The following is a 23,686-nucleotide window of genomic DNA, read 5'->3' as shown; positions in this document are numbered from 1 at the left end:
GTGTTGTTGTTAGCAGCTGCTGAAAGTAACTAAAAAGTTACTTTTAGTGTAACTTAGTTACTTTCCAAATCAAGTAGTCAGTAATATAACTAAGTTACTTTTTCAAGGAGTAATCAGTAGTCCGATTAAAGTTACTTTTTCAAAGTAACTATGCCAACACTGGTGGTAAAATATGTCTAACAGCTCTACATTCGGTCACTTTATTGCCAGATAACAGAATCATTTATACCTAAAGTGAAAAATTAACAGGTGATCATCCAGGTGATCAGCAGAGATCGGAGATCGGTATCGGAACCGGCAGCAAAGAACCTGATCGGACCATCACTAGTTTAAACTAAATATTTAGCCTGCTAAATAAATATTTAGATAAGTTATTATCTCAAAATAAAATATTTAGCTAGCTAACTAATTAGCTTGAAAACATTTTTTGCTTCAGAATAAATATTTAGCCCTTAGATATTTAGTTTAATTAAATATTTAGCTTGAAGCTGTGACATTTTTAAATGAGTGAATCCCAAGGTGAAAATGTAAATTTGAATAATAAACTTCTCTCTTTCTTCTTATGACTGGCTAAATTACCAAAAATAAAATTGAGTGTGACCTTTAACCTTTGTTGGACCAGAGGAAGCTCCCAGTTTTCTGCCTGAGAAGCTCAGCAGTCTGACTGGATCCAGTGATCCGGACTGACCTGGTGGTCGGTTCCTGGTTCTGGTTCTAACAGGTCTCTGTCCTCCCTCAGTACCCCTGCCCCCTGCTGGAGAGCTGAGGATCAGCGGCGTCACCCACAGCAGCATGATGCTGAACTGGGACGCGGCTCCTGGAGCCGTCCGCAGATACATGATCGCCTACAAACCTGAGGAGGGAGAGCTGAAGGAGGTAAACAAGGAAGTTACAGGAAGTACCCTTTACCTAACAGGAAGTACTCTTTACCTAACAGGTAGTACTCTTTAGCTAACAGGAAGTACTCTTTAGCTGACAGGAAGTACTCTTTAACTAACAGGAAGTACTCTTTAGCTAACAGGAAGTACTCTTTAACTAACAGGAAGTACTCTTTAGCTGACAGGAAGCACTCTTTAGCTAACAGGAAGCACTCTTTAGCTGACAGGAAGCACTCTTTAGCTAACAGGTAGTACTCTTTAAGTAAAAGGATGTACTCTTTAAGTAACAGGAAGTACTCTTTAAGTAACAGGATGTACTCTTTAGCTAACAGGAAGTACTCTTTAACTAACAGGAAGTACTCTTTAGCTAACAGGAAGCACTTTTTAACTAACAGGAAGTACTCTTTAAGTAACAGGATGTACTCTTTAGCTGACAGGAAGCACTCTTTAGCTAACAGGAAGCACTCTTTAGCTGACAGGAAGCACTCTTTAGCTAACAGGAAGTACTCTTTAAGTAAAAGGATGTACTCTTTAAGTAACAGGAAGTACTCTTTAACTAACAGGAAGTACTCTTTAGCTAACAGGAAGCACTTTTTAACTAACAGGAAGTACTCTTTAACTAACAGGAAGTACTCTTTAGCTAACAGGAAGCACTTTTTAACTAACAGGAAGTACTCTTTAAGTAACAGGATGTACTCTTTAAGTAACAGGATGTACTCTTTAGCTAACAGGAAGTACTCTTTACCTAACAGGAAGCACTCTTTAGCTAACAGGAAGTACTCTTTAACTAACAGGAAGTACTCTTTAACTAACAGGAAGCACTCTTTAACTAACAGGAAGCACTCTTTAACTAACAGGAAGTACTCTTTAACTAACAGGAAGTTATCTTGGGTTGCAGGAGGTAAGTATTAGATTTCAGGAAGTAGCCTGTCCTTCAGACTAGACATTTTTATTTGTATCAGCCGAGCGACTTGGAGCGCTCCAAGTCAATTTGACTCGTATGAAACATCGTGACAGGAAACGTGGCGGTTCATCTTGGCTTCCTGCTCAGATAAAAACAGTTTCACCTCCAGATTCTTCTGGGTCTCGGTTCTGATTAAATCTCTTGAGGTTTTGCAGATCCAGATCTCGAAGTAGTGCTGCAGCTTTCTGGACCCGGTTCTGACCGGTAACTGTCGCCTGCAGGTGGAGGTGAACGGTGACATCACCACGCTGCAGCTGACCAGCCTGATCTCCCAGACGGAGTACGACGTCGCCGTCACCCCCGTGTACGACGAGGGACCCGCCGCCCCCATGCTCGGAACCGCCATCACAGGTCCGGACCCGGCTCATTCAGGCTCTGATCACTTCCAGCTGCAGTTAGTAACTCAGTTTGACAGTTTTATGGTTCAGGTTCTGAGATGTCCCGACCTTTTCTGGCCCAGTTCTACATTTCATCGTGAAGCTGCAGGTTTTTAGGGTGAATATCAGATCAGACTCATGGAGTAATCACGGTTCTGTTGGGCCACAGGACCGGACCTGGTGCTGTTGGGTCACCAGGACAAACCTCAGTTTTATTACCTCTGCTGGTTCTGTTCCAGTTTGCAGACAGGACGTTCTGAGCAGTTGGTGTCATTTCTGGAAGCTTTCCGGGTTTTTAAGCAGAACTTTGGTCTTGAGAGGTTTAGTCTTCTGAACCAGAACCACTGAGGTTCTGATTGAGTCCCAGCAGCCTCAACTGTCTTCCTGCTCAGCCAGATGTTTGTAGATTCATGGCTTGGAGGTCGCTCCGGTTCTTTCCTCTGGACTCTGCAGGAATGTTGGAGTAAAATCTGATTCCTGCTCCAGTTTTCAGGCTTTTTCTCGACCTAACCCAGACTCCAGGTTCTGCTGGTACCAGCTGAAACTCACACTGCGAACCCCAGGCTGTTTCACTCCAACCTGTGGTCAGATCTGCGTCCTGTCTCCTTTAACAGACGTTGTCCCAGCTCCCAAGAACCTGCAGTTCTCAGAGGTGACCCAGAACTCCTTCAGAGCCACCTGGGAACACGGCGCTCCAGATGTGGCGCTCTACCGGATCTCATGGACCAGGAAGGGCGAGAACGACTTCAAGAACGTAAGCTGTCATCAAACGTGCTGAAATATATCTGCTCAGTGTTTTATCCTTGAGAAACTCTCTAGTTAGACTCTTTACCTGCTGTTAGAAGTATGGTGGTGGCAGCATTATGCTGTGTGGCTGTTTCACTGGGAAGTAATGACCTCACACCAGCAGCACCACCAACCATAAAGAAGCATTACCTCTGCTAATGCTAAAGCCCTACACTAAAATGGTATTTAGCAGAAGCTAGCGCTAGGTCGCTATGCCAATATAGTATTTAACTGAACATAATGAATGCCAGATGCCAAGTTAACAAAGTAATTTAGCACTTCAGAATTTTTCTGGGGAAGCTAAGTGCACTACACAGTTTCAAAGTTAGCAGAGATGCTAAGTTTTGGAATGTTTCTTGGTTCCGTCTTCAACAGGAAATCCTGAACAGCGATGAGATCTCGTACGTTCTGGAGAACCTGGACCCGGACACGGACTACACGGTGACCGTCACGGCCATCTATCCCGACGAGTCGGAGAGCGAGGACCTGATCGGAACCGAGCGGACCTGTAAGTGATCCCGCCCCCCCCAGCAGAACCTTCTGCTCTGGGCAGACCTGGAATAATGCTCTTCCTCTTGGCGTCTCTTTCTAGTGCTGAAGGCTCCAGATGGTAGGTCACTGAGAGGTCACGACCTTCTCAGAGTTTGTTCACGCTTTGAGGCGACGCGCAGCAGCGTTTGTGTCTCAGCATGTTTGTGTTTCAGAGCTTCGCTGTGCGTTCACACCACCAGCAGTGTCTCCTTTAGCTATGGGTTAGCTTAGCTTCCTTTCAGGGTTAGTTTAGCTGCAGTAAACCAGGTGGAGCCCGGTGGAGCCTGCCTCTGGCTGTGGTGTGAACGCAGAGTCAGGATCATCATCATCAGCTGTGTGTGTCTCCATAACCTCACCATCGTTTGGATCCATGTTGTCGCATGTTGTTCAGCCATCCTGCTGCAGCGATGGAGCTCAGTCTAACTTCATCGCCATGGCAATCCCTGCTGCTGCCTTAGGCTTATCCTGATCCTGGATTTTCATCTGTGTTATTAGGGTCAAAGTTCATAATGTTGCGGTGTATAGTATAGATGCTATATTCATTCCAAAGCTAGCTACTGATCTGATCAACAATACACTGCCACCGCTAACTGAACATCCGACGCTAGCCAATCAGAAGACAACTCACTAGCGTTAACTTTGTAGAAGCTAGTGACTAGCATGCCTCAGATGGTCTTCTTCCCCTACTATGTGCTAATGTGTACATTAGCACAGCAATCTAAAAATAGCCTATGATAGCTTAGCGTTATCCTTAGTAAGGCTATTGTTTTCCTTCATAAGCCTATTGTTATCCTGAATAGGTTAGCATTGTTGCTGGTTAGCCTAGCATTAGCCTTTGGTTGTTTAGCATTAGCCTTGTTTAGCTTAGCATTAGACTTTGATAGGTTAGTGTTTACCTTTGTTAGCCTAGCGATAGCCTTGGTTAGCCCAGTGTTAGCCCTGGTTAGCCTAGCGTTAAACTCTGATAGATTAGCATTAGCCTTGGATAGCCTCCTCGGTCTTCATGGTGCTGCTTGTGAAGCCGGGTCAAATTATTGGTTCTGGACCAACCAGAACCGTTGGGTTTGGGTTGAACAGTCAGGGTTCTGAAGTCCAGTTCTGCTCCAGCTTCACTCATCATCATCATCATCTTCATCCTGCTGCTTTCATCCTAATCCTGACCTTTGCAGCCCCATGACCTGCTGCAGAGGAACCTTCATCATCATCATCATCACCACCTTCAGCCCCGCCCCCCTCACTGCGTCCTCTCTGTGCCTCCAGTGCGACCCGAGCCGCCGCGGAACCTGAGGGTGTTCAACGCCACCGTCTCCTCGCTGACCGTGAAGTGGGACGCCGCTCCCGGTCCCGTCAAGAACTACAAGGTCACGTACCTGCCGGTCGCCGGCGGCGAGCCTCAGACGGTAAGACCCGGCCCGGATCCTGGAGGGATTCATAATGATGATCAGAGATCACTTCAAAAAGTTTGATAACAGAATGAAGTCATAACTTTACAAAAAACAGAGGGAATTATGCGAGAACGGTCAATGGACTGAACTTGTTTAGTGATTTCCAATCAAACTGCTTAACAGCCAGAGAAACGTCATAATACAAGAATATACGGACCGGATCCGCCTCTGTCTGCGGACTGTAGACAGGAATGCTGGGAATTTGAATCTTTGAGATGTTGTGACTTCGGGCAGCAGGTCGGGGCGGTGGAATGATGGACCTCAGAACCAGGAGAAGCCCGGCAGAACCTTCTATCCCAGATATCAGACAGCATTTCTGAAGGATCTGGACTTTGACTAGGCCATTAGTTCTTCTGTTTCAGCCGTCCTGTCCAGTTTGGACCAAGCTGCAGCCTTCAGACTGGAATCCTTTAGGAGTTGAAGGTCCCGCAGCATGACTCCTCCTGTGTTTACCTCACACCGACTGGTGTGAACAGGTTGACACGCCGTCGTCCAAACTCTGACTCTGTGTTTCCTGTGAGCAGCTTCAGGTTGGTGGGAAGAAGACCAACGTTGTCCTGCAGCAGCTGCAGCCCGACACGCCGTACTCCGTTACCGTGGCAGCCGTCTACCCATCAGGCGCCAGCAGGGACATCAACGGAGAGGGGAAAACCAGTAAGTGTCCGCAGCGACTGGGAGCCACTGGAATGAATTGTTAATCCAGTAAATCATAGAGAAAACTAACAGATTAAAGCTGCTTTCAATTGAATATTTCCAGATTAAAGCTGTGTTTCAGTGAATAATCCCAGATTAAAGCTGTGTTTCAGTAAATAATCCCAGATTAAAGATGTGTTTCAGTAAATAATCCCAGATTAAAGCTGTGTTTCAGTGAATAATCCCAGATTAAAGCTGTGTTTGCCGTTGCAGAGCCCCTAGGCGGCGTGAGGAACCTGCAGGTGCTCAACCCCACCATGACCACGCTGAACGTGCGCTGGGAGCCGGCGGAGGGCCGGGTCAGCGAGTACAAAGTGATTTACGCTCCGGCGGCCGGAGGAGCGGAGAGCATGGTAGGACTGGTAGGAACCTGCTTTCCTCAGCGCTTCACTGGCCTAGTTAAAGTTCTGCTGCTGGGTCAGGCTGAGCTGAGCTTTTATTCTGATCTGGAAACCTGGCAGAGTTTCAGTCTTTAATGTGTCGAAAGAAGCTGTGGGGTGAAGCGGGGAAATGGTGAGTCAGTGGTTGCTATGGAAACACCCTGGTTACCTGTGGAGCAGAGGAACTTTAGCTACACCATCTCTTCAGGTGTCTTCAGCTCTGTTTTCAGTGCTAATATGCTAACAGCAGAGCTAACTTTTCATTTAGCGATAGCCGCTGCAGCTAAATGAAAACATAATCTGGGCCAGAGCAGTTCATAATGTGAAACAGCAGATTATATTCTGAGAAAGCTGCAGGTCACGTCGGTCTGACGCTGAGGCTGTCTCCGAGCAGCTGATTAGTGTGGCTTGTTGCTGCAAACAGGAAACGGTGTCGGCGGGAACCACGGCCACCATCCTGCGCGGCCTGCAGCCTGACACGCTGTACTCCGTCACGCTGGTTCCGGTTTACGCTGAGGGAGACGGGAAGAGGATGTCTGAAAACGGGAAAACCAGTAAGTCCCAAACCCGGCATGACTCAGAGAAAAACTCCGTCGGCTCAGCGGCGGTCTGTCTGCTTCAGGAGCGTTAGGCGGCGTGAAGAACCTGATGGTGACCGACCCCACCATGACCTCCCTGAACGTCCGCTGGGACCCCGCCGACGGCGCCGTGCGACTCTACAAGGTCTTCTACGTTCCCACCGCCGGCGGCCGAGAGGAAATGGTGAGAACCGGCGACCGGGCCGCCGTCGGACCGACTGACCAGGTGGCGTTCTGACCCTCTCCGTCCGTTACAGGAACAAGTTCCCACAGGAACAACGGCCGTCGTCCTGAGGAACCTGCAGCCCGACACGCAGTACACCGTGTCCGTGGTGCCGGTGTACCCGGCGCGCGAAGGCCGGCGGCAGTCTGAGGACGGGAAGACGTGTACGCTGCCGCAGAACGTTTGGGCTCGCCCTCCCTCACACTCGACCTCTGACCCCACATGTCGGCGTGTTTCTACCCACAGTGCCTCTGAGCGGCGTCAGCGGCATGAGGGTCAGCGACCCCACCATCACCACGCTCACCGTCAACTGGGACGCCGCCGACGGCAACGTCCAGGGCTACAAGGTCATCTATGTCCCGGCGAACGGCGGCCTGGAAATCGTGGTGAGGACATCAAACTACCGACCCGAAAATACCAGATCAGAACCTGGAGGGACAAAAATCCAGCGAGAACAGAAACACAGTTCCCACCTGAGAGCAGAAATACTTCAAAATTACTCAAGTAAAAGTTCAGCAAAGTAAAAATCCTCCTGACTGCATCTTTTCAAAACAGGTACTGAAGTAACTAACTAGTAACTAAAGTAACTAGTTACTAGCCGACTCCTGCCCAAGTCACCGGACACAGAAACGGTGAAATGAACTTCAGCTCCAAATATCTCTGCAGCTGGAAGCTTCTGGAGGTCAGAGGTCATGTCCTGATGTGATCAAAGGTTTTTCTTTCCCTCGTTGAGTTCAGAAACTTCAGTATAAAATATTCATTTCATTAAGAGTTTTATTTTTATTAAAGTTCAGGATTCTGGCTTAACGTTGAATTAAAACTCAACGTTTCCCAGAAAATATTAAAAGTAATTCAATAAAGAAATAGCTGAGCAGAAGTTCTCAGTAACTGCTCGCGGCTCTGAAATGACTACATTTTCCTTCCACTCAACTTTCCGGCAGCTGGTTGTTTAAAGCTGTTCTCTCTGTTAAAATACGTCTCAAACTTTTTGGGCTTTGATTAGTGAAATGTTTTCTTTAGCTCATGTTTCTGCCTGAGGAATCGTCTCGGAGCGTTTCAGCGGCTTTGCTCCCATCGCAGTAACTTGGGGAGTTTTCTGGGGATGAAAAATAATCCTGCTGATCGTTTTTCAGCCTGACATGTTGAGCCTCCTGCTGCAGGGCGGCTAGCGGCTGTCGGGGTTTCGTACCGTCGTCTCTGGAGAGCCGATCAAAGCCTGGGCAGGGATTTATGGAGCGCTGCCTCTGACGGGATAATCCCTGCACCCCGCTGCCAGACAGCAGCGCCGGCCGCTGCCAGGAAACTCCGACCTCGGCTGGTCCGGAGGGATTCTTCAGTTTCTGGATTTACTGTTTTTAAATCCCGGCGATCCGACGGAGAAACATCTGACTCCTCAGACGCTGCGGAGATCCAAACCTGTCTGCCGTTACAATCCGTTCAGCTTCCTCTGCAGGACCCGCTGCTGGTTCTACAGAACTCTGACTGTTCTGGCTTCACTTCCTGTCCTTTCACTTCCTGTCCTGACCTCACTTCCTGTGTCTCCGGCAGGAACAAGTGTCTGAGAGCACCACCTCCACCGTCCTGCAGAAGCTGCTGCCCGACACCAGCTACACCGTCACCGTGGTGCCGGTGTACGCCGAGGGAGACGGGCCCAGCCTGACCGACACCGGCAAGACCAGTGAGTACCGGCCGGCCCGGAGCGGGCGGGGCCGGGGCGTGTTCTGGGACGTGATTGGTCGGTTGGCTCCCGCAGCCCAATGAGTCAATAAATTGGTCGGAAGTTAACGTGTGAAAAGCAGATTGAAACAAACATTAAAGGGCCGGTATCATCGAAAATCTATTTTTTTAACTTCTATTGTTTTCATGGTTTTGCCTGCAGTGTTGCTCTGATTCTTTCATGTTTGATACATCCTTTAATCTGCATGGCAACCTTTCAGGTGTTAAATCACCTGGGGGAACCTAGCCCCACCTTCCAGACTTAGCTCCTCCCCCTTCCAGCCCCTTCAGACTAGCCAGGAGCAATTAGCAAACAGTTGAGCTCATTATAGGAGCTGCTGCTAAGAGCAACGCTGGTGAAAACTTTAAAGGGTTAATAGAGGAGCCATGTTGGGACGATTTCCTGGAGGCGGAGCTTCAAGAAGAGCAGGAGCTTCTTAAAGAGACAGAGGCCCAATTTCAAAGCTTTAAATTTGGAGTTAACATAGTTTCTGCATTTGTTGTATGAAATGTCTGTTTGTGCCAAATTACAATAAATACATGGCTGTCGTTAATTTACTAAAACTGGAGATAAATATAAAAATAATCGATGGAATACAGCTATAACTGTATAATTGTTACGTTTTAAAACATTCATGTTCCTCCTTTAAACCGTCGGATCCTCCTGTAGTGGATCGGTTCACAGACGTGGTGAACCAACGGATCAGGACGTCTGGAGCCGCCGGAAGACAAACCCACCTTTCCTCTGCTTGATCACGTCACTCAGTGGGCGGGACCAGAGGAAACCCTGACGTCTGATTGGCTGCTTCAACAGCAACACGACTCCTTCCTGTTTGCTTCACTCTGATGTCACAATAACTGCTATAATAAACATATTTATATCCGATTTTTTAAAGGAATCAATATATTTAAGAATATACAATTAATTCTATATTTCATAAATTATTTCTATATTTATTTCCAGTTTTAATTGACAGTTTCATTGAACTGTTCTAAATCTGCTGACATTAACACCAATAGTGAAGATAAAGGCTCCGGATCCGGTGGGACGGTTTGTGATGTTTGTGGCTGTGCGCTCAGGGCCGCTGGGATCCGTCAGGAACCTGCAGGTGACCGACCCGACCACCAGCACCCTGAACGTCCGCTGGGAGCCGCCCGAGGGAAACGTCCGCGAATACATCGTGATCTGGAAGCCGACGGCCGGGGGAGAGGAGGAAGTGGTGAGAGCCGCTCCGAAGACGCCCAGATGCTCGTTCCTGACCGGCATGTTGGACAAAATACCTTGAAACAATTTTAAGATTTAAATGAAAATATCAGTAGCTTTCCTTTTCCTCTGCTGCTCAGTTTCAACCTGAAGTCAGTTTCCAGACCTCAGCAGGCTGATTGTTGAGGTTTTCCTTCTTCCTGAATGAATGTCTGTAGTCCTGAACAGCTTCCTGGAGGAATCCCACCTTTCATTTCCAACATTCAGTTCCACCATCAGCCTCTAACCTGCATGCAGATTCTCCCTGAATTCCTTCACATTTCTAAAGCCAGTCTCAAAAACGTTTCCACTCAGATTTTGGACAAATTGAAATTATAAATACAAAATGTCAGTCTGAATTTCCTCCAGAGATTTCTGTCGATGTCTGGAACCTGATCTTTCCAGACTCTTATTTTCCATATCTATCCTGGACAAAGCTGAGATCCCAAACTGAGTTTCCTCCAGTGGATCCAGCAGTCGGGCCTCAGGTGATCCCTCTTCCTGTCAAACCAGGACCAGGTCCCTGGAACCGTGTCCAGCACCGTCCTGAAGCAGCTGCAGCCGGACACGGAGTACTTGGTCACCGTCGTCCCCGTCTACCCGGAGATGGAGGGGAAGTCCATGTCTGAGACGGGGAAGACAAGTGAGACGCTTTCCTCTCCGGGACGAACGCCGGCTGGATTTACAGCTCAACCCAAATGAGCTCTGATAAAAACCTGCGTGTTCCTCCAGATCCGCTGGGCGGAGTGAAGAACCTGAAGGTGGTGGATCCCTCCATCAGCACGCTGACCGTCCGCTGGGACCCGGCCGTGGGAAATGTCCGAACGTACAAGGTCTTCTACGCCGCCCAGCCAGGAGGACAGGAGGAAGTGGTGAGAGCCGTTTCCTCTTCCAGCTGACCTGGACCTGGACCTCCTCCGGTCAGCAGGAACTGATGGTTTCTTATCGGCTGTCCAACAGGAGGAGGTTTCCGGCAGCAGCACCACCACCGTCCTGAGGAACCTGCAGGCCGACACGCTCTACAGCGTGGCCGTGGTTCCCGTCTACCCCGATGTGGAGGGGATCCGGCAGGAGGACCAGGGCAGGACGAGTAGGTCCACCAGAACCGCTTCATGTCTGACCGACCCGCGGTCCGGTCCAAACGGGTCCGACCCGATTACTGCAGTTTGTCTGCATGGCGAAGCAGCCAGGAGAGATGGCAGCCTGAAGGGGTCAGGGTTGGTTTTAATGTGTCCAGGAAATCCAAAGTCTGAATCCACGAATCCCAGTTGATCTTTACTTCTGATTTCCATTTATTAAAATCTTTAGCTACACGTTTAGGAAAATAAAATATACAGTTTTCTACTGTTTCAATAATTTACTTACCTTACTATACATATATTTAGCATATTATTTACATACAGAAATGTTTTGACCCTTTTGACGTGACGTCACTCTCTTCAACACTCCGCCCACTGCGCCATGATGGACGTCCAATCAGCCAGCGGCGTCCTGTGAAGCTGCTCTAAAGCCTCTGTAACGAATGTCACTTCCATTTAGTTGGTATTTAGTCATTAAAAATGTTCACAGCCTCGGCTGCAGAGAAAGACCAGGATAAAAACCAAACTTGTCATTTTGTAACTTTCAACAAGGAAAGATGGCGGCGATGGAGAGCAGCGGTCAGTCATAATGACCCACAGCTCTAGTTAGCTATCTAGTTTGGTTCTGTCCAGTCCTGTCTATGCAGATAAACTATCTATCTAGCTAAAGACCTGTTTCTGGATCAGCTGCTCCTCTCTCAGGTTTCGGACGTTGCCGTGTTGCTAGTTGCTGTCCGTTGACCCAAACGTTTTTTCAGTTGCTGCTGCAGAAACGACCTTCTGAACAGTTTGAAAGGTGAAAATATGCAGCAGCTCTTCAGATGGAAACTCCTTAAATCAACATGCTAGCAGCAGGATGCTGGACGTTCCCAGGAGTCCAGACAGATTTATCCCCAACAGAAGAACTTGGCCTGGTTTGCAGCACTTGAGTCGTTTCAGATGTTTGGATGTTTTACTGTGAAGACGGTCGGCCTGCTCAGAGTCCATCAGCTGCCTGCATCACGCTGCGTCCTCCTGAACAGCGTGTGAAGGAGCAGGACGTTGGTGACGTTGGGTTCCTTCCTTCCAGAGTCTCTGGGCGGAGTGAAGAACCTGCAGGTCACCGACCCGACCACCAGCTCCCTGAGGGTCCGCTGGGAGCCGGCCGAGGGTGACGTCCGTCAGTACCGGGTCCTTTACGCCCCGGCGGCCGGCGGCGCCGAGAGCGCGGTGGGTGGGAGTTTAACTCCGGTTCCACCTGGACCGGGTCGGGAGCGAGGAGCTGATGCTGTGTTTGTGCTGCAGACGCAGGTTTCTGGGCTCACCACCAGCACGGTTCTGACGGAGCTCAGTCCAGACACCGAGTACAGAGTGACCGTCGTCCCCGTCTACGACGACGTGGAGGGAAAGCGCATGTCTGAGAACGGGAAAACCAGTGAGTTCCTCCCGAACCGGGCCGGGCCGTGGTTCTGCAGGTCGCCGGGGGTTCTGACCGCTTTCTGTGGTCCGTTCGCAGAGGTTCTGGGTGGGGTGAAGAACCTGCAGGTCACCGACCCGACCACCAGCTCCCTGAGGGTCCGCTGGGAGGCGGCTGAGGGCAACGTCCGCCAGTACCGCATCTTCTACGTCCCAGCAGCCGGCGGCGCCGAGGACATGGTGAGTGGACCGGGCCGGACCGGTTCTAGATTAAACTCAGTATTTCTCTGGATTCTGAAGGAAGCTTTCACACTTTAAAGGGCCGGTATCGTGTAAAACCAATGTTTTTCATCTTTCCATGGTGTCTTAGTGGAGAACTCAGCTCCTTCAGACTAGCCAGCAGCAATTAGCAAACATCTACTGGGCTCAGTATGGGAGCTGCTGCTCAGAGCAGCGCTGGTAGAAACGTTAAGGAGCCATGAATTCCTGGAGGCGGAGCTTCAGAAAGCAGCAGCTTCTTAAAGAGACAGAGACCCAATTTCAAGGCGTTAAATCGGGAAGTAAATGTTCCCTATCATGAAGGTACCATAGTTCCTGCCTGGAAAACATGTAGCACCGGCCCTTTAAGAGGAAAGCTTCCTGACTTAGTTCCAGGCCGGGCAGAACCCTTCAGAACCGACCTGCCTCTCTGTCTCTGTGGAAAACAGGAGCAGGTTTCGGGCGGAACCACGGATACGGTGCTGAAGAACCTGCTGTCGGACACGCCCTACACCGTTACCGTGGTTCCCGTTTACCCCGAGGGCGAAGGCCTGCGCCAGGCCGACAGAGGAAAGACCCGTAAGTACCGACTCGGTTCAGCAAAACCCACCGTTCACCTCTCTGGTCTGTCAGCTGTCTGTTCTCCTGCTTCGGTTTCCTGGGTTTGGACCCGGTTCTGACCGGACCCAGTCAGTCGGGTTGATTTTCTGGCCTCAGTATTTTCCTCCTTGCACAACATTAATGGATCCAGAACCGCCAGAACTGAACTAGTTTGTATGTGGACAAAATAAAAATGAATCCATTTTCTGCTGCAGATCCATCAGAAATGTTTCCAGTTTTTAATCTTCAGATTAAAGTTTCAGGATGCTGATCATTCCTGGAGCTTCTTTACAAATGTGGACGCTAACATTAGCATTAACTGCTACATGTTGGCATTGAGATGCTATTTCAGACTAGCATAGCTTCACTGATATGCTAACTCCTTTTAGCACAACAACAGTGTTTTCCAGCATCCAATCAGATTGTTTGAAGCAGAAATGAACCAAGAGAAGCTGCTTCCTTTGCTAATGTTAGCGGATGTAGCGGTGCGCCAGATTTATGGTCGTACCAGAAACATTCTCACAAAAAGGTTCCAGCTGGAATGAAAATGTGATTAGTAGCATTAAAGGTTTTAACGTGTTAACGAGTTTTTCACCAGTGACTCCAGTTTTCCCAGTAGGTGACGGTGAGTCTGGAACAGAACCTTCTGCTTTTACTGCGTCGTTTTGCACATCTGGTTGTTTAGCTGTTGCTGTAAAACTGGCATTTCCCCCAACCAGGTCGGTGTGTTTCTGTCTGACCTCGTGTTGACCTCTGACCCCTGCAGTTCCGCGGACGCCGCCCAGGAACATCCAGGTGTACAACCCGACGCCCAACAGCCTGAACGTCCGCTGGGAGGCGGCGTCGGGCCGGGTGCAGCAGTACCGCGTGGCCTTCGCCCCGCTGAGCGGCGCCCGGGCCGCCGAGTCGGTGAGTCACACCCCGCCACAGAAACCGGGTCAGAACCGGGTCGCAGATGGGCCGACATGAACTGTATAATGGATCCGGTCTGGTCCAATCAGCTTTGTTTTGTTTCATTTAGTAAATGATTTTGTGTGAATCTGAAGAAGTTTAAAACGTCAATCTGAGGGTTCCTGTGTTTGGGTCTGTTCTCCGCCCAGATAAGAAATGTTTTTAGTGATCCGGTTCCGGCTGGTTCTGATACAAACCTAACCAGTCGGGTCAGGAAACGAGTCAGAACTTTTTAACTTCCTGGAAGTTCAGGATTTATTTTGGTCCATCTGCAGGAGTGTCTCTGTCTGTAACCCGGTCCAGATCCGGTCCCGATCCGGTCCAGGCCCCCCAGCTGGCCGTCCTGCTGGGATTCACCCCCAGCCCGGGTCCTGGGACCGGGACCGGATCGGGACCCGATCTGGCTCTGAAGTCCTCCTTTTTGTTGTTTTTGTTCATTTAAATTTTTTGAATATCAGCGTTTGAACAATGTTTTCTTTGTTTTATTATATTTATCATTAATTTAATGAGTGCATCTGGTTCTCCTCACTTTTACATTTTTAACTTTCATACATTTTTTCGTATCGTTAATAATAATTATTATAAATTATATTCATTAAATAATACATTACTTATTTATTATTAATATTTTTGTTTATTAGTATTTATTAACATTTATTTCCCAGAATGTCAGCTCTGGTTTTCGGCCCATAAACGGCGTTCTGGGCCGAGCCTGGAGAACCTGGCGACCCGTGTTGCTAGGAAACAGAAGAGCGTCAGCTCTGATGAACTTCCTGTCTCAGAGTTTTCTAAGCCGGACCGGAGCGATTGTTTCTGGAAGATCGAGCAGAACTGGATCTCATTTCCTGATTTTGCTTTTTCTCTGGTCCTGGAAGGTTCTGGTTCCTGGAAGCATCACCAACGCCTACCTGGACAGCCTGATCCCGGACACGCCCTACACCATCACCGTCTCGGCGCTGTACGCCGACGCCGAGGGGGCGCCGGTCAAGGGCAACGGCAAAACACGTAAGAACCCAACCGAAGGCCGACCCGACCCGGTTCTGGTTCTCTGCAAACAAATCACTGAGAGTTAATGAAAGAACCGGGTCAGGAGAACCGCACTTTAAAGCAAAACAGGATTCCTGTAAAATATTAGATTGTCATTTGTAGGTAAATAATTTATTTCTTCCTTTATAATCTGTAATGTGATTAATTAATCAGAATAAAATGATAAACAGTAGCAGAGTAAAAACTGAAGAAATGCATTTTATTTTCCACTGATTTTGAATCATGACAAACATTTTCACAGCATGAAGCCTCAAACGGAGCGAGAAGCAACAAAATTCAGACCCGACAAATTAGAGTGATGCAGATTAATTACTTTAAGTTGAATTTAGCCTGATTTTAGTTCATACCACAGCAGTTAATATGTAACTCAGATGTAATTTATGTTTTTAAATGTATTTACATTGTTTATGTTTATTTAAATTTTTTTATTAGTATTTTTCTTTATTTAATTTTTAAAGATTTCATTAAAATGTTAGATCATCATTTTTATTTATCTACTTTTATTCATTTATTTTTATTTTATAAAATTGGTTAATGGTCATTTTCAAACTTAAAACGTTCCTTTTAGCTGATCTTTTGGTTTTTACACCCCGTCGTCTCGCTGAGTTTCAGTTTCCACTCAGGATCAAAACCAGAGAATCACCTGCAGACAGAAACTAAAGGGAACCGGACAGATTTCCTCTCCCTGCAGGTTTCAGATCCCAGGTGGAGTCTGTGTGTTTTCCAACCGTGTGTGTGTGTGTTCCAGTGCCCCGAGCCGGCCCTAGGAATATGCGCGTGTACGACGCCACCACCAGCAGCCTGACGGTCAGCTGGGACCACGCCGAGGGCCCGGTCCGCCAGTACAGGATCGCCTACGCTCCCATGACCGGAGACCCCATCACAGAGTTTGTGAGTTCACCTTTCCGCCTTGGACTGGAAACAGGAATCGATAAAAACCCAAAAGGTAGACCAGCGGTTCTGGTTCTGTTAGCAGAACCTGGGCTGGGATCCAGACGGAGGAGTCTCAGCTGAAGTCATTCTAGTTCTCAGCACAAACTGCTTCGTTAAAACCGTGAAACCAAACGGTCTGTTTTTACACTCTGGCTTTGTTTTGGGTAAACTCTGCTGACGTTGCGGCTAAGCTATGTGATGAGGTCACTTCCCAGGACTAAAAAAAATAAAAAATAAATAAATGAAAAACTTCCCAGGACTCCCTGGCCTCCTCCAGCCTATGAATCACCGTTAGCGCGGCTAATTACAGCCTCTGTTGGACCAACGGTGTCACGAGGAGCATAATGATGTTATTAATAGCTCTGGGAACTGCCGGGGAGTCGCTGCAGACTGAGCAGAACCTCTGCGGTCCAGAACCGTTAGCTTCACCAGAACCACCAACTGTTCTGCAGGCACTCAGCTTTTGATCCCACAGGAATTTAAGCTGTAAAATTCCAGTTTTCCTCATTAAAACAGTATTTAATTTAATTACGCTGCTGTTGCTGGAGATCCACATGCCACTGTTAGACAACATGCTGCTAATAGCACTTAGCTGAGATTAGCCTTTTGGCTAACTGTAGCTTACACGTTAGTGTTTGGGTACTGAACAGAGTACGCTGATGTTAGTCAACATGTTACTAATAACCTACATGCTAATGATAGCAGTTGCATTGCAGCTAATTTGGATTTAGAAGCTAAACGTAACAAATTGAATGAAATAAAATCTCCAAAGTGAGTCCTGGAGGGCCGGCATCCTGCATGTTTTAGTTCCTGATGGCACCAACAACATTTTCAGCAGGTCAGTGTTTTCGTTCGACCTTCTAACAGCCGTCATGTGATCCGGGTGTGTTAAACCAGGGAGAGACTAAAACATGCAGGAGGCCCTCAGGGACCCACTTTGGGGACCCCTGCCCTACATAATATTGACATAATTTTAGCTAACCTAACACTGACAGCCAGGCTATCTATCTTCTGATTAAGAACAGGGCTGCCCGCACTGACGCGGCTCAGGGATTACGTCACACGCAGCGCCGGGCGCAGGGCCCTAGTGCCCGTAAATTTAATGGTCCAATGAAGGTAATTTAGAAAACAGGACATTTCCTCACTTTCTAAAAAAAAAACCGGGACAGGACGTGAAATACGGAAATGTCCCAGGAAATACGGACGTTTGGTCACCCTACTCATGGTAATGAACGCGTTTAAGGTAAAATGAGCATTTTAGTTTATTTTGATATGCATGCTAAACTTAGCACTTACATTCAGGGTCTTCCTAACAAAACAGAATAAAAAGCAGATGAAGTCCAAAAACTTCAGAACCTCAATGGAAATGTTGATCCAAATCTCCAGAAGTGGAGAACCAAAGTGGCTCAGTAGAACATCTTAAACCCTGCTCTGTGAAACTGTGACGCCTTTCTGTCTCCTGATGTCCCAGACGATGGTTCCAGGGAACCGGAACAACGCCATGCTGCCCAATCTGCTCCCAGACACGCCCTATAACATCACTGTGGAGGCTATCTATGCCGAGGGGCCCGGAGGGTCCCTGAACGGGAACGGACGGACAAGTGAGGAAGCCCAGCCTGGCTCGAAACCGTTAGCTTAGCAAGAACTGTTAGCTTAGCGAGTAGCTAATGGAATGGCGTATCAAAACCGTTAGCTTAGCTCTTCCAGATCCACTGGAATTGACGGCTCCTCTCCCGTCTCTCCAGTCGGCATGCTGAGTCCCAGAAACCTGCGGGTCTCAGATGAGTGGTACACCAGGTTCCGGGTGTCCTGGGAGCCCGTCTCCGCTCCGGTTCAGGGATACCGGCTCACATACTCGCCTCAAGGTGAGTGCTGCTCCATCTGTCTCACCTGGTTCCTCTGGTTCCTCTGGTTCCTGTTGGATCTCTGTTGTGTTCCCAGGTAAGAACCAGCCAGTGGACTTCTTTGTGGGCGACGTCACCTCATTCACTCTGACCAACCTGGAGCCTGGAACCACCTACGATGTGAAGGTTCTGGCTCAGTACAACACCGGCATCAGCGCGCCTCTCATAGGAGAGGGAACCACGCGTAGGTCCCACCCAGATGCATGATGGGAGTTCAGGTCAATGTGGAGGCTGCTGTCATGACGGCTTGTTGTTGTGATCACCACAGTTTACCTGAACATCACCAACATCGAGACCTACGACGTCGGCCATGACAGCTTCTGCATCAAGTGGAGTCCGCACCGCGCGGCAACGTCCTACCGCATCAAACTCAACCCTGTGGACCGTAAGTTACCTCACTCTTTAGTCCACACACTGCCTGGAAACACCCTGGAAACATCCTGGAAACACCCTGGAAACATCCTGGAAACATCCTGGATTATTTATTAACAATTTTATCTTCTCTTATTATTATTTTTACTGTTATTATCATCTTTAGTATTACTATCTTAGGTCATAGTAATAACAGAAAACATGTTAATTGTAACAATAGTTTAATTTTATCTTTAGGACATAAACAAAATTTAAATATAACTTTTATTATTACTGTTCCTCAAGGAAGGAACAGTTGTTTTTATTATTAAATTTGATCATATTTATCATTTATAATACAATATTAATTATATTATTTACACGTATACTTGATATTATTATTATTATTGGTTATAGTAGTAATAGAGATGATTTTAATAGTGAAATCATTTCCATTTTATCTTTATTGTTTCTAATATATAATAATCCTGATAACAGAGTGATTGTGTGATTTTATTGTTTGTTGGGTGATAATAATGTTGTCATAAATATTACTAACAGTCATAATAGTAATAAATAATATTGAGGAAGTCCATGTGGATCAGAGGAGGACATGTTCTCCCCCCCGGACGAGCCGGTGTGGCCGGTTCTCCGACCTTTGACCTGGACCGGGTCATGCAGATGCAGCTGTGGTTCCGACCCCCAGCAGCTAGAACCAGGTTTGGGTTTGACAGGAATCCGTGGTGCCGGTTCCCTCCAGCTCTCTGAGGTCCATCTGGTTCCTGTTGCTGCTCAGAATCGGGTTTGGAGATGAAGCATCGCTGGATGTGTTAGTCGTTAGCCACCGGAACAAATCGGATTCTGTAGGGTGGAGAACCGCAGACAGACGGAGACTCTACTGGGATCCTGTCCAGTGAAACCAGTGGCTCCTCCAGAGAAACAAAGGCTCAGTAGGAGGAAGAAGCTGGCAGCTCTCATCTGCAGTTGGTTAGATTCCTGATGTCAGCCTGAAGGTGGGACTCATCGGCGTTCCGGTGAGCAGCAGCTGGTCGTCAGATCCGTCCGGTTCCCAGATGGTTTTCAGCTCATCCAGACCTGAAGGCCGATCAGCACTTTAGTTCTCCATAAATTCATTTTTCTGGGGAAATTCTAAAGCGCTAATTTAATCAGCAGTTTCATAAACTTTGGTTGACTTTAGGAGTAGTTTGATATTTCTATTCATGCTTTTATTTTGAAGTCAGTTTATGTAGCAGTTCAGTTTCCCCTCCTCAACTTTATTGGACAAAAGTTCCAATCATGAAGCTTCTGGATCAATCAGGGAGAGAGTCACTGCACAGCTAAAACACTGAGGCATGCTGGGTACCAGCGGTGTGGAGTTTAGCGACTTAGCATTAGCTAACCCTAACCCAGTCGGTTCCACTTGGTTTCCAGTCGGTTCCAGTTGGTCTCCAGTCGGTTCCACTTGGTCTCCAGTCGGTTCCACTTGGTTTCCAGTCAGTTCCACTTGGTTTCCAGTCGGTTCCAGTTGGTCTCCAGTCGGTTCCGGTTGGTTTCCAGTCGGTTCCGGTTGGTTTCCAGTCGGTTCCGGTTGGTTTCCAGTCGGTTCCAGTTGGTCTCCAGTCGGTTCCGGTTGGTCTCCAGTCGGTTCCGGTTGGTTTCCAGTCGGTTCCGGTTGGTTTCCAGTCGGTTCCAGTTGGTCTCCAGTCGGTTCCGGTTGGTTTCCAGTCAGTTCCACTTGGTTTCCAGTCGGTTCCAGTTGGTCTCCAGTCGGTTCCGGTTGGTTTCCAGTCGGTTCCAGTTGGTCTCCAGTCGGTTCCGGTTGGTTTCCAGTCAGTTCCACTTGGTTTCCAGTCGGTTCCTGTCTTTGACCCGTTTCCGTGTTCCTCCTCAGCCTACAGTCTGGGTCAGCAGGAGGTCACCATCCCGGCCGGCCTGCCCCAGTACTGCTTCGACGAACTCTCTCCGGACTCTCTGTACACGGCCACCGTCTTCGTTCAGACTCCCAACCTAGAAGGTCCAGGAGTCAGCGCCAAGGAGCGGACACGTGAGTCCAGAAGGTTCCTGAACTGTTGGTGGTTCTGATCGGCCCTGAAACATCTTGTTCATGTTGCAGAACCGAGCCTTCAGTTGTAGTTTGCTGGAGGAAGGTGATATTTTCCTGCATTTCTTTGCTACAGTGAGATTAAAATATGAACCAAAGTCAAGCTGGGTTCCTTAGCTGACCAGAACCAGAACCAGTTGGTTCTGGTTTATTGATCACATGTTGCTTATTCTGTTTGCTCACAGTGGTGAAACCGACTCCGGTTCCGACTCTGCCTCCGACCCCGACGCCGCCCCCCACCATCCCACCTGGATGGCCAGGTGAGTCTGGAGCAGTTTACCTGGTGAGAAGCGGTTCTGGTCCGACCATGAGTAAACAGTATGTTACTCTAGTCTGGACGGGAGGAAGTAGCAGCATGAGCATCCGTCTCTACTTCCTGTTCAGACTCGGAAACATTCCTGAAGTCTGTCGAGGTTAAGAGGCTCTGATGGGTCAGAACCAGAAGAACTGGGTCAGAACTGGGTCTGGCTGCGTACGCTGAGCTTTGTTTCGTGTGTGTGTGTGTGTGTGTGTGTGTGTCTGCAGTGTGTAAAGGAGCCAAAGCAGACGTTGTGTTTGTTATCGACGGCTCCTGGAGCATCGGGGAAGAGAGCTTCACCAAGGTCATCCACTTCGTCTCCAGCATCATCGCCGCCTTCGACGTCGTCGGACCGTCAGGGATGCAGGTCAAAGTTCAAACATCATCATTCATCTGAAAATCATTGATAAATCATTTCATAATCTGCTGAGCAGCAGATTATTTATATTTAAAATAAAGGAAATTATGTTATCAGATTTTTGCATATAAATGATTTTCAAAGGAAAAAAAATATTTGATCGATGCATAACAAGATTAGAGCCAATCTTGACTTTCTTTTCTCACAATTTTGAATTTAATTCTGAAAAAAAAACTTAGATTTTTTTAGCGATCCCGATCCGAACCGGCCGTGTTTAGTTTATTGTGGATCTCCGTCTGCGAGGATCCGGATTAATTTCTGGAATATTGTTTTGATGAAGCTGCTCCTCTTCCAGGTTTCCTTCGTTCAGTACAGCGACGGCTCAAAGACCGAGTTCAAGCTCAACTCATACGCAGACAAAGGCGTCGCCATGGCAGCGGTGCATCACATCCGCTACCGAGGAGGAAACACCAAGACAGGTGTGTTTGGATGCTCCAGGTCCAGGTCTGGTCCAGGACTTGTTCTGGTCCGGTCCAGGTCCAGATCCGGTCCAGGACCTGTTCTGGTCTGGTCCAGGTCCAGGTTTGGTCCAGGTTCAGGTCTGGTCCAGGACCTGTTCTGGTCCGGTCCAGGTCCTGTCCAGGTCCAGGTCCGGTCCAGGTCCGGCCCGTCTGTCTCCAGCCTGCTGCTCTAACCTGTCGGTGTGAATAGGCGAGGCGCTGAAGCACACGTATGAGAAGGCGTTCTCGGTGGAGAACGGGATGCGGAGGAACGTCCCCAAGGTGGTCGTGGCCATCACGGACGGTCGGTCTCAGGATGAGGTGAAGAAGAACGCTGCCAAGCTGCAACATGCAGGTAACCGCCACCAGAGGCTCTCCCCAACGCCGCCGCCGCCGCCGCCAATTGGCTCAGGAAAACTTCGACCTAAAACATCTGCTGACTCTAAATGTGGCCGTTTGTCAGCTTGTTGGATTTCACTGTTTGCTGATGATGTAGTGATTTATGGCTCTGCGTTTCCTCCTAAAGGATTATTATCCACTCCACCAGCAGAGGGCACTAATGGGCTAGTAGAGGAGCTTTTAGCACCTTTGCTAACTTTGAAAACATCTAGTGCACTTAGCTTCCCCTAAGTTCATTTTTCAGGACTAATTCCAAAGCACTGAGTTACTCAGCTGTTTGGTAAACATTCAGCTAAAGGAAGTTTGATGTAGTTTTGGTTATCAGATGTTTATATTCACGCTCTTATTTTGAAGTTGGTGAACACTCTTTTATGCACTTCCTGAAGCGCAAACTGTACAGGTCAGTGTGTAATTACACATGTAACTCTGCAGAGGGCGACATTCTGCGTAGAACAGTAAGTCCTCCAGAGCCGTCCTGCAACTTTCAGATGCATCTTTACTCCAACAGACTCAGAACCGGCTCAGAACCGGCCAGCAGTGAGCCAATCATCTGATTCAGGTCTGCAGGTCGGAGGGTCGCATCTGAGCACCGCTGCTCTGGTACAACATCTTGTGTCATTGACACATGGTGGGTGTCAACATTGTTGAAGTTAGCGCATTAGCTTCTGTCACATGCTGTATTGGTACAGTGCTTTAGCATTAGCAGAACTAGCTTTGTAGCTAGCAGTTCTACTCTCTTCCGTCTAACAGCTGGAAGTTAAAACTTATTTGTTGTTGCTTCTTTTTTGGACCCTGAGAGAACCAGGACCTGTTTCTTTCTGGGACGCCATTTTGTGTCCGTTATTGTCTCCATGTTGATCCAAACATCTGGACGTCCTCAGTTTCACCAATTGGACCAAAATGTCCAAAGTCTGAACTTTTCCAAACTTACATCAGGATTCCTTTGATCTGAGGTTGTTTCAGATGTTGGAGACAGAAATCAATGAGGTTCTGACCCGTGGTTCTGGTTCTGACCCGTGGTTCTGCTCCCAGGTTATAGCGTTTTCGCCATCGGCGTGGCGGACGTGGACTTCGTGGAGCTGCAGGAGATCGGCAGCAAGCCGAGCGACAGACACGTGTTCGTGGTGGACGACTTCGACGCCTTCGACTCCATCAAGGAGAATCTGATCACCTTCATCTGCGAAACGTCAACTTCCTGTCAGTGCGCCTCCGTTTCTGCCTCGCACTCTGAAACCGTTCCCCAATGAACGCTCTGTTTCCTCCGCAGCCTGTCCTCTCATCTACCTCAACGGCTTCACCTCACCTGGTGAGTTCTAGCTTCAGGTGGAACCAGGTCAGAACCCTGCTCCTCCTCTTCATCCTCCTCCTCCTCCTCCTCAGGGTTCAGGATGCTGGAGGCCTTCAACCTGACGGAGAAGACCTACAGCTCCGTCCCCGGCGTCTCCATGGAGCCTGGATCCTTCAACAGCTACACGGCGTACCGGCTGCACCGCAACGCCTTCCTGACCCAGCCCAGCACGTGAGTCCCAGCCGGCCCGCCGGGTCCGCTCACTGGTTCTGGTGCAGATTGATGTTGCTGAATGCTGCTTCTCCATGCTAACCAGAGGACCGGAGGGTTCTGGAAGGCAGGCCCGGCAGCAGCAGATCTATGCTGTGTGTTCTGGATGTTGTCCAGGCGGTAGAAGGCCGCCTTTCTAC

General features: G+C 48.4%; 1 protein-coding gene across 4 annotated transcripts in view; it reads left to right on the top strand.

Moving 5' to 3' along the window:
• The window catches only part of col12a1b (collagen, type XII, alpha 1b), an 83,248-nt gene that overhangs the window by 47,900 nt on the left and 11,662 nt on the right, over nucleotides 1–23,686 (top strand). For 2 of the 4 annotated variants that reach the window (XM_044107004.1, XM_044107001.1), the window contains exons 24-59: nucleotides 740–876; nucleotides 2,064–2,193; nucleotides 2,834–2,973; nucleotides 3,381–3,513; nucleotides 3,598–3,615; nucleotides 4,797–4,936; nucleotides 5,506–5,635; nucleotides 5,888–6,036; nucleotides 6,479–6,608; nucleotides 6,677–6,816; nucleotides 6,890–7,019; nucleotides 7,102–7,241; nucleotides 8,404–8,533; nucleotides 9,652–9,791; nucleotides 10,328–10,457; nucleotides 10,547–10,686; nucleotides 10,775–10,904; nucleotides 11,963–12,102; nucleotides 12,178–12,307; nucleotides 12,389–12,528; nucleotides 12,996–13,125; nucleotides 13,913–14,055; nucleotides 14,973–15,102; nucleotides 15,893–16,035; nucleotides 17,549–17,678; nucleotides 17,823–17,942; nucleotides 18,019–18,165; nucleotides 18,250–18,366; nucleotides 20,224–20,376; nucleotides 20,619–20,693; nucleotides 20,959–21,098; nucleotides 21,445–21,568; nucleotides 21,801–21,944; nucleotides 23,021–23,185; nucleotides 23,256–23,294; nucleotides 23,369–23,507. In XM_044107004.1, the coding sequence (XP_043962939.1) occupies nucleotides 740–876; nucleotides 2,064–2,193; nucleotides 2,834–2,973; nucleotides 3,381–3,513; nucleotides 3,598–3,615; nucleotides 4,797–4,936; nucleotides 5,506–5,635; nucleotides 5,888–6,036; nucleotides 6,479–6,608; nucleotides 6,677–6,816; nucleotides 6,890–7,019; nucleotides 7,102–7,241; nucleotides 8,404–8,533; nucleotides 9,652–9,791; nucleotides 10,328–10,457; nucleotides 10,547–10,686; nucleotides 10,775–10,904; nucleotides 11,963–12,102; nucleotides 12,178–12,307; nucleotides 12,389–12,528; nucleotides 12,996–13,125; nucleotides 13,913–14,055; nucleotides 14,973–15,102; nucleotides 15,893–16,035; nucleotides 17,549–17,678; nucleotides 17,823–17,942; nucleotides 18,019–18,165; nucleotides 18,250–18,366; nucleotides 20,224–20,376; nucleotides 20,619–20,693; nucleotides 20,959–21,098; nucleotides 21,445–21,568; nucleotides 21,801–21,944; nucleotides 23,021–23,185; nucleotides 23,256–23,294; nucleotides 23,369–23,507 (4,636 nt within the window). The remainder of the gene's footprint in view (nucleotides 1–739; nucleotides 877–2,063; nucleotides 2,194–2,833; nucleotides 2,974–3,380; nucleotides 3,514–3,597; nucleotides 3,616–4,796; nucleotides 4,937–5,505; nucleotides 5,636–5,887; nucleotides 6,037–6,478; nucleotides 6,609–6,676; nucleotides 6,817–6,889; nucleotides 7,020–7,101; nucleotides 7,242–8,403; nucleotides 8,534–9,651; nucleotides 9,792–10,327; nucleotides 10,458–10,546; nucleotides 10,687–10,774; nucleotides 10,905–11,962; nucleotides 12,103–12,177; nucleotides 12,308–12,388; nucleotides 12,529–12,995; nucleotides 13,126–13,912; nucleotides 14,056–14,972; nucleotides 15,103–15,892; nucleotides 16,036–17,548; nucleotides 17,679–17,822; nucleotides 17,943–18,018; nucleotides 18,166–18,249; nucleotides 18,367–20,223; nucleotides 20,377–20,618; nucleotides 20,694–20,958; nucleotides 21,099–21,444; nucleotides 21,569–21,800; nucleotides 21,945–23,020; nucleotides 23,186–23,255; nucleotides 23,295–23,368; nucleotides 23,508–23,686) is intronic. The other 2 variants (XM_044107002.1, XM_044107003.1) reach the window with 2 other exon arrangements.

The sequence above is a fragment of the Gambusia affinis genome, linkage group LG22 (genome assembly GCF_019740435.1).
Source record: "Gambusia affinis linkage group LG22, SWU_Gaff_1.0, whole genome shotgun sequence".
Lineage (NCBI taxonomy): Eukaryota > Metazoa > Chordata > Actinopteri > Cyprinodontiformes > Poeciliidae > Gambusia > Gambusia affinis.
Note: the sequence above shows the minus strand (reverse complement) of the source record. Positions and strands in the feature narration are given on the sequence as shown.